The sequence below is a fragment of the Charadrius vociferus genome, unplaced genomic scaffold (assembly GCF_000708025.1).
Source record: "Charadrius vociferus isolate BGI_N301 unplaced genomic scaffold, ASM70802v2 scaffold415, whole genome shotgun sequence".
Lineage (NCBI taxonomy): Eukaryota > Metazoa > Chordata > Aves > Charadriiformes > Charadriidae > Charadrius > Charadrius vociferus.
The window spans coordinates 357,904-367,529 of NW_009648367.1; the positions used below are offsets into that span (position 1 = coordinate 357,904).

Consider the following 9,626-nt stretch of genomic DNA (forward strand, 5'->3'; position numbering starts at 1 on the left):
AATCTAGTCTGATTCAGAGGGTGTATTTCCATGATGTCACCTGAGCGGGGGGTTTACTGAGTTTTTAACGGAGACTAATAAATGAAGACCTACCGTTGCTTAAAGTCCGCATAAATGATTCTGCTTGGAAACCCCTTCCTGCAAATTCGGATGCCTTCTAGAACCCCATTACACCGCAGCTGATGCATCACCAAGTAATGGTCCATTTCACCTTAAACAAAATACATCCATCATGTATGACTCTACTTTTCTTTCAAAGAATCTCCATAAGTATTAGCATTCCAGAATGACCTCCTTTTTTTTTCTTTTCTTTTTTTTTAAATAAAATTCAACCAGCTCTTGATTAAAGATGCAGGAAGTGAACACAGAACATGCCTTCAATTCATACAAGTTGCAGAGAGCTGTTTCAGCGGGCTGAGCCTTACTAAGAATGCTAGGGCTGGCAGTGCTTGTGAATCACCAATGGCCAAAAGACATAAGGCTACATTACTCAAAAATGGCAGGAGAGTGCTTAAGGAGACCAGCTGAAAAATCTTCAATAGCATCAACATCAACACTGGATGTAGGTAGATGCGGCACAATATAGAGTGTAGTAAGATCTAGACAAGGAGCTCTTCACATTATGTAAGATTTTACCTTGGATCTGCCATGCAAGTATTGACTGTACTCAAACTTGATTAGATTTGATAGCTAGATAGATTCCAACAGAGGAGTGGATAAGCAGGTTGCTTAAAGCTCTCAGTCTGCCTGTAGAAGACAGTTGATTAAAATTGGAAGAATTTCTTTCTCCTCCTACAATATCTATTGGATATAATAATCAACTGTACTAAGCCTTAATCTCAAGTATTACAGCCAATGTACAACCGGCGGAATAAAACCCTCTTGGGTTTTATTGACCCACTTTGTCATGAAGAAATTTCCATCAGCTGCTAGAGACATTAATTAGTGCAGAACGGTCCATAGCCTTAACTTTATCTTTTCAGTGTAATCCATAAATGTGTACCCAAATGAATTGTTAGAAAAGTCAAGCATAAGCAGCCTAAAACCAGAAAATCAGCCTAAAAATCAGAAAATGTCCAGTTTCTCTTCCTTCACTTCACCATCCTTAATTTTGCTCACACAGTACTACTTTTCTTTTCTTAAAAGGCAAAAGTGAAGATTCCCTCTGAGTCACTTCTGTCAAAACAACCATCTGAACATTAAAATGACAGCCATATCTGGCAAAATCATTCATTCAAACACGCTTTTCTGTTTTAGTAGGTTTCCTTAATTCCCCCCTAACAACTTCTCGACTGTCAAGACCCCAGTGGGATTCCTCTTTCTTCACCTTAGGATATGAAGTGTGGACATTTCCATTTGGGCTTCATTTATAGTCAGTGGGGTGAAACAGTTTCTTCTAGGATGTGATTCATCTCATCTTAAGATAGATGTATAAAAGGGGCCAGATGAGTCATACCTTAAAATGCCAGCTTCTCTCCACTGAATATAAAAGGAGTTTAGATGAATAGTTGAAATGTGAATGTCATACATATGTGTGTTGCTTAAATCCTGTTTGTGGTCTTCAGGGTTACACAGAGAGACATAAACAAAAAAGGTAAGAAATGTTCTGAAATTGGTCTTTTGTTTCCTGAGCAAATTAAACAGATGCTCACCTCCTATTTCCTGGTACGCCTGTTGCATCCACTACATTCTACCAATATCTACCTTATCATTCTACCGTAGCCTCATAACGATTAGATTCCTAAAACCCACACAGGCAAGTCTCTCCCCAGGTAGTTTAATTTAATGACCACATGAAAATACTCTCAAACTTGACTGTTCTCAGAGACTAAACTCTTTGTGAGAGTTTAATATTTAATTAAATAAAAGGGAAAAAAGTAACTTTATATCAAAATGCTTTCCAAATGCTAGCAGCATGCAGCAGCTTGTACACGGAATTCTGCAAACGAGATATGATTTCTTTGACAGTCCTCCAGCTCAGTGAATCAGATCCTGACACTGAATATATAGAAATTGGTAAGTGGTCTTGGGCTGAACCCAACAGTTCTGAATGACACAGTGGTTCTTAAAACTAGGCATCTGTAAAGGATTTGCTAATGCTGTTACCGACAGCAGACAATTTCATCAGCTGTAATCAATCCCATCTTTTTCGTCTACAGCTCTGTACACACATTAAGCAAAGATGGGTAAGTGTTGTAGACTGTATAGTGCTCAAAATTTTACAGTCATGGTAAATAATACAAGAAGGTTTACTTGGGCACTGTCCCGCAGGCCAACACCCACAAGAACTTCATGTGCAGTGGGAACTGTTCTGGAAGAAGTGGGTGTGGAAGAAAAGCAGGCCAATTCCCATCAGTCTTGTGTCTTCAGAGTAAAATGACGGACTTACCAGGTGTCTTAGTCTCATTAGGAATCAGGCAACGCACAAAGTGAGGATGGGTACTTCTCAGATTAGTCATCAACTTGTTTAGGTTTTCCTGTGATAGAACAAATCATGGTCTTGAGCTTTGGGCTACAAAACTTTTGCATTTTTTTTTCAAATGTCAAGGAGTCGTAGATCACAGAATGATTTGGGTTGGAAGGGGCCTTTGAAGATCATCGAGTCCAACATCCTCGTCATGGGAAGGGACATCTTTCACTAGATCAGGTTGCTCAAAGGCCTACCTAACTTGACCTTGAAAGCTCCGATGACAGGGCGTCCACAACTTCTCTGGGCAACTTGTTCCACCCTCGTCGTAAATAAATTTCTTCCTTCTATCCAATCCAAATCTACCCTCTTTCAGTGTAAAACCATTGCCCCTTGTCCGGTCACTACAGCCCCTGGTAATAAGTCTTTCTCCATCTTTTTTCTATGACCTCTTTAAGTATTAAAAGACTGCAATAAGGTCTCCCTGGAGCCTTCTCTTCTCCAGGCTGAACAACCACAACTCTCCCAGCCTGTCCTCACAGCAGAGGTGTTCGAGCCCTCAGATCATTTTTGTGGAAGCATGGCTCATTTAAAAGGAAATTCACATACCCTGAACACAGCAGACACCGTCTGGAAAGAGCCCCCCTTCTTCTTAGCACCTTTCTTGCCACCACCACTATCACCTTGGAAGAAGTAGATAGGGGGTGAAAGGTTAGAGTAAACAGTATGTTTTTTAGGCCTCACCTTCCTTTATTTGGTCATGGGCCAATAAAATAATTAATTTTTAGTTTTAAACACTGACCAACTGGTGCATGACAGTTTTAATGAACTGCTGCTAGCTGGTTGTTCATCAGTTTATGGTATATTTGGTCTCTGATGCATCATTTAGGTTGCATCATAATGTATATGTCTTTGGTAGTATGGAACATTGTGGCCTGAAGTAAGTTTCATAACTGTGTACTCTGTGCGACTAGTCACATTGCTTTTACTTATAGACATAGCCCTCCCTTTTTTTTTCACTTAGGTGAAATGCCACAAGAATGTGGCTCAGCAGCGGATATTCATTTACAGGTGCAGTGAAGTCTTCTTTAGAAAAATCTCCTAATCCAATGTTCCAGGTGAAGAATAGGGATCTATTCTGAGTTATGGCAGCCCCAAGGCAGGAAGAAAATTATAGTTTCAGAAATACAAGTCCAAGCAGCTCAATGCCTTTTCATATTTGCTGCACTGTTGAAGCCAATTAAATTGAGACTTAAATGGAGTCTTTGTGCTCTGAACTTCACACCCTATACAAAAGTTTATCCCCACAATCTTTTCTTCTCGCCTTCCTTATACTGATGATACCTGCAAAGGACCACAGCTGACTCATCCCCAGTATTTCCTAGGAGCTTGCTCAGACACATGGTTCTGTCAGCCAAACTGAACTGCAGGAAAGTTCCCTCTTGAGCCTCAGTTCTTGTGGGCCCTATTCACAACATAGTAAGTCAGGAAACATACACCTCCTTTCGCTTTGTTTTGAACTTGCTGAGTTTTACTTCTCTGCACCATATGAATGTAGTGTTTTCATCAGTTCTGCATGTTGGTATCTTAGTTTTGGCATATCTGGGTGCACACAAGAACAGGGTCACATTAGGGGATGATAGAGTCTAGAGTATAGCACAGAGAGGAGAAGCAGAAGTAGACTTTAGTTGATTCTTGCTTTATCAATCATCACTGAAAAAGCACTTACTTGTTTCTGCCCCAGCATAGTTAGAGAAGAGGAAGGACAGCAGCTTCAGGGATGATTTCTGGTATAGCCCCACAACAGTTTCATTCAGGGGGTCCTTGTTCTTGTCAAGCCAGCCAGTGATGTTGTAGTCCACCGTGCCAGCATAGTGCACCAGGGAGAAGTGGGCCTCAGCCTTGCCTTTGACGGGCTTGGGCTTCTGGAAGTTGTTGGACTTGCCCAGATGCTGGTCATAGAGCTTGTTCTTGAAAGAGGTGTCAGTTGCCTTGGGGAACATGCACTCCTCTTCCAGGATGGAGAAGATGCCCATGGGCTGGAATAAATATGAATACATGAAGAAGGTAAGTGGCAGGGAGAGAAAAAGTAAATAAAATGTCACCTTGCGTATGATTTGTGGCTTGTTTCAGTGACTGTAATTTGTACTGCGCAAGTTCTTAATAGATCACTAGTTACTATAATGATCAGACAAACTATAATTAGTCTGTATTACTCAAGCTACTATCCATAAGCTACCCAACTTGACAGCACTGTTTACATCCATCTTTGAATAACAGGCTAACTGTACATATTATAATCAATTGTTTCAATCATGTTTACTCTACATCGTTGGGAAGCAGGTTCGAGAGTCCTGTTTGCAGGACTGATGCTGTTGTGTATGTCTGTTACAAGCAAGGTTGCAATTGTCAGCATGAACTTAATTTGATGGCTCCTCAGGAATGTGCATAGATAACTAATATCTAAGAACTCCTGCTCTGTCTCCAGTGAATGTGCATGATGGACCAGATTTTCCTCGCCTTATATGAAGTGCAAACAGCAATAATCTGGCACTTTAGAATACCCATAGACTTTTAATTTGTCTCAGAATTCTATTTAAAATTGGAAGTATTTCAATACATAGATGTAGGCACATTCTCAGTGACATCAGAGCTTTCATCGGAGCTACATTAAGTATCTTCTCACAGTGCAGATAACCACATGTCCTCTGATTTTGCTGGAGACACTGACGTGACCTGCACTTCATGGGCCTAGAGAGAATTCTAGGAGTTCCTTCTTTGTATGAACCTTTTTAAAAATTTAATTTAATAAGATGCCATTAGATGCGTACAACTGATTTCAGCTAGGTAGCCACCAGAACTAGAATGAGGGATCCTCCAGAGCAGCAGCAACCACAGGAGGTGGATGCTGGGCAGGAGCGCCCTGTTTGGAATTAAGATTTTGCCACCTAGCGGTGGATGCTGTGTGAGGGTTAGCATTCACCTTGCCTAACTGTAGGTGTTTCTAAAACAGAATCTAGATCTGAGTTAGCTGTACAGATTTCTCTTCGATAATGGAAGCAGAATAAAGATGTTTCACAGAATCACCAATAGAACATACTTTGTAAGGAGATGATTTGCATCCTAGAAGTGTTTACTTTTTTCCTGTCATTACAAAAGAGACTACAGTGTTAGATCAGTGTAGGCATTCTGGTTCCTCTGGCTCTAATATTCTGTATTGCAAAGATATGGGACACAAAATGTGTGGACACTGCACAGCAAGAGTGGAATTTGGGTGTTATATATAACAATATGCAACAGGCACTAGCTGTGAATGGTAGCACTGGCTGTGGATGCTGCTTTGTGGTGGGAAGTATGGGAGGTTAGCAGGAAAGGTGAGGCTCGTGCGGGCAAAGGCATGTCCCATGGGCATGAAGATCAAGCAGTGAACATGCGTGTGGGATGGCTGAATGAGTCACGGGGCACTGGGCATGAATGATAGTGCTGGGAGCAGATACCTGTATGCTCCTGAGGAGGAAGCTGTTTGGGTATGTGCGTACTGGATTTGCACGTGATGTGTAAGTGCTGTGCACAACCACTGGACACTGGTTTGTAACGTAGCAGTGAGGGGTTAATCCCCCTTTAGATGCCCAGTGCAGTAGCAGTGGGCAGTGACAGAGGGGCCAGAAGGAGTTGTGTTGCTAGAACTAAGAACTTAATTCTATCCATTACTGCAAGGAGTAAGACTTGAGATTCACTTTACTGTTAAAGGCAGTCTTGTTAAAGGCACAAAATTAACATCATGTACTCCCTGTCCCTTCCACCCCAGCCATGTCGTTCAGTAAATCATTGTTTGTGCAGAGGCAGCCTGTCATTCCAAAAGCTTCTGTTTTATAAACTGCCTCTTCTTATGTGAGAGGGTCATTCAACAGTAATGTGTCAATTTATTAAGAGTGACTGGCCTAAAATAAACGACCATGAAAGTAATGTGCTCTCCTAAAATGAAAAGATTTCCTCTACCTTCTCAATGAGCTCAATGCAGGCAGCCAGGTCCATCCCAAAGTCAATGAACTCCCAGTCAATTCCTTCCTTCTTGTACGCCTCCTGCGCCAGCACTAACATGTGGTGGTTAAAGAACTGTTGCAGTTTCTCATTGGTGAAGTTGATGCACAGCTGCTCCAGGCTGTTGAACTGCAAATTCAAAATGTAAGAAAATGCCATTTAGTTTGGAAAAGTCATCAATGGGCAAGCATACCTACTGTAACTCACGTCAAAAATTTCAAAGCCAGCAATGTCCAGGACACCGATGAAATGCTGTCTGGGCTGCTTCGTATCCAGCTGTTGGTTGATTCGAGTAACCATCCACAGGAACATCTTCTCATAGACTGATTTAGCCAATGCACCCACTGAATTGTACACCTGTAAGAAACACAGCCATGAATGAAAGTTAAATTAGCTTTAAAGTTGAAAGAAATGTCTGAACAAAGTGAAAAGCTGATCAGCTGTCTAGGTACCTGTTGGACATTTTGTCCTTTAGTTACGTATTCATTCCCAACTTTCACCCTGGGATAGCATAAAGCCTTGAGCAAATCAGCAGAATTCAGACCCATCAGGTAGCCAGCTTTGTCAGCCACTAGGATCAGAGACAGCAAAAAAGTTCAAAAGAGACAAATAAATGTTTCCTAGTCCTCTAGGATGTTTCTGTTACAAGGAGCCTACTTTTGGTGCTACTCAAATGCACCTATCATCAGGGGAAGCTCCTCTCCAGTCCCATGGAGAATGTTTTCCCGCCAACACAGGTGATGTCTCAGCTGCAGCACACTCCTGTTGCATACCTGGAGGGCTGCAGCAATGCTTTGTCTTTGTGTCTCTGTTTCCTTGTGGAGCATAAATTAAATCATTGACTTTGTGGAACTTGGAACAAATTTAAAACATTTATTTTCTGGAAGGGAAAATCATTGCCAAAGTGTTGGGCACTTTGTGGGACGGGGTTGTTAGCTTGTCTCCTGGTGCAGTTCACGAGCAAACGCTGCAGCCTACACTACCTTCTGTGCTGTCCGGCTCTGCCTGCTCCTCCCGCTGCTTCTGCTTGAACTTCATGTTCCCGTAGTGCATGACAGCCCCCGTCAGTTTGTACATCCCTACCTTCTCGTCAGGGCTGAAGCCTAGGATGTCCACGGCGCTCTGCAGACGCAAGCCAGGGAAGGTCAGAGAAGTACAAGGTGCTGTTGACAGGGAGGCATGCTGTGATGGGATGGTGGGGTTTCTCCCCCTCCCTCCCTCCCGCACCCAGTGTGCGGAGCTCTGGTGGCCCCGCGGTGAGCGGCAGAGCCGGTGCTTGGTGGGGTCCCTGGCTGCCCCTGGCCTTTTGGCAGGGCACCTGTGGCTGCTCAGCTGCACTCACATCAGTCGCAAGCAGCTCCTCGCTGTCGTCAATACTGGCAACAGTGACTTCTCCTTGGCTCACGTAGGGGAAGTCATAGGGATTGGTGGAGATGAGGAGGAGATCTGCAGGTATACAGGGCACCTTTGGTGTCACTGGGGCAGGTCACAGTGGAAAGAAAGCACTCGTGGAGACAAGACCAGCACCGCTGGCACTCACCAATCAGCTCTGGCTTCTTGTTGGACATTATCTGGTAAAAAATATGATAGCTCCTTTCACTAGCCAGCTGGAAGGTCACTCTGGATTTCTCCAGCAGATCTAAGCAAAAGAAAGATGCTGTTAGTCTCCTGGTAAACTTGAGATCTTAAATGCCCAAATTCTGCCTGCACTGACTTGCTTCAACTCACAGGTTTCGATATCTGCAGAGGCCAGCTTGCCAGTTGTTCCAAAGTGAATCCGGATGAATTTTCCCTATCGAGCAGTACAGAACAGCCTATTGGTTATGATCAATGAATGAGACGTGTATTAAATGTCTGTATTCCAACAAATCTGAAATGAACTCACAAAGCGTGAGGAGTTGTCATTCCTCACAGTCTTGGCATTGCCAAAGGCCTCCAGCAGTGGGTTGGCCTGGATGATCTGATCCTCCAGAGTTCCCTAGTTACAGGAGAAAAAGCTTCTTATCAAACTTCACTACTGGTTAATAGCAAATATTGCAAAGGAGGTATTACAAACAAATCATTTTTACACTTCACATTTTTTTTTAACCTAGAATTTAGCAAAGTTTTTAAGCACTCATCAGCCGTCACTCACGAATGTTGCCATTGGCAACAATGGCAGAATGCTGAAAAGCATGTATGCATTTTGTTTCCTTCTTGTACCTGCTATCATATATCAGGTATCTTATACAGAGTCATTACAGTGGAGCTCAGGGAGTTTGAAATCTCTATGGGAGAAGTGCTTCCACATTCCCATTCACAAAGGCCATGACAGCTAAAAATAATGTGAAAATTCTGGGATTTTTTGTGGAGGTTACTCAAGCCTAGGTCACACAGAAAGAGGTACAGCCTTGAGTAGGAAGCAAAGGGAGAATGCAATGCCATTCAAACAACCAGCAGCCTTTCAGAGTGCAGAAATACATCTCCAGACATGCTTTGAAATGAAGAGTAGGACATAGACAAAGCCTGAGACTCAAATACCAAACGTAAAAAAGCAGAGAACAGAAACTGTTTTTGTTTCTTTGCTGCATGAGTGCAGAAGGAATGATCAACATGTAAAGTTTCGATATTGTATTGAATCACTCTTTTTAACTGTTACAGGAGGAAAGAACCTTCTGTGACATTACGTCTCTTCTTTTCTGTGCAACACGGTCCAGGAAGCAGAATCACTGTGTGCTTTTTTGGAATAATATAGCAAAGATTTTCTCAAGGTTTCTAGCACAGTTATGATTGATCCCTACATAGTCAGGGTATGATTGGCAGGGATAATTTCCAAGACAGAGATGGAAAACAAAGAATGAGAAAAAAGATGTCAGTTTTTATCCAGATGAAAGATTAGTGGCACAGCTCAAGTTGCTTCATGTTTGTACATGGTGTTCAGCGCAGCTTTTAACATCTTGCAATGGAGAGGGAGCGCTATTCCCAACACTGTCTGCAGATGGCACAATGGGTTTAAATTAGTTTTTATTAGTCTATGGTGAAGGTGGACCCTGTAAAATTAAGGCAACAGAGTAGCATATGAAGCTCTGTATAATTTTTTAAAATAGGAAGTCCCAAATCCTTAAAGTAATGCCTTCTCACATGTACCTTTCAGATTTCAGAAGGAAAGGGAAGGGAAGGGGAGGGAAGGGAAGGGAAG

At 42.5% G+C, this 9,626-nt stretch overlaps 1 protein-coding gene across 1 annotated transcript in view; it reads right to left on the minus strand.

The window, feature by feature from the left end:
* Positions 1-9,626, minus strand: part of MYH13 (myosin, heavy chain 13, skeletal muscle) — a 35,619-nt gene that overhangs the window by 22,923 nt on the left and 3,070 nt on the right. The window contains exons 6-18 of the mRNA XM_009885293.1: positions 8,334-8,426; positions 8,177-8,240; positions 7,989-8,087; positions 7,791-7,894; positions 7,432-7,570; positions 6,901-7,019; positions 6,656-6,805; positions 6,407-6,577; positions 5,135-5,143; positions 4,137-4,446; positions 3,017-3,090; positions 2,390-2,477; positions 94-211 (exon numbers count right to left, since the gene is read on the minus strand). Of these exons, the coding sequence (XP_009883595.1) occupies positions 94-211; positions 2,390-2,477; positions 3,017-3,090; positions 4,137-4,446; positions 5,135-5,143; positions 6,407-6,577; positions 6,656-6,805; positions 6,901-7,019; positions 7,432-7,570; positions 7,791-7,894; positions 7,989-8,087; positions 8,177-8,240; positions 8,334-8,426 (1,538 nt within the window). The remainder of the gene's footprint in view (positions 1-93; positions 212-2,389; positions 2,478-3,016; positions 3,091-4,136; positions 4,447-5,134; positions 5,144-6,406; positions 6,578-6,655; positions 6,806-6,900; positions 7,020-7,431; positions 7,571-7,790; positions 7,895-7,988; positions 8,088-8,176; positions 8,241-8,333; positions 8,427-9,626) is intronic.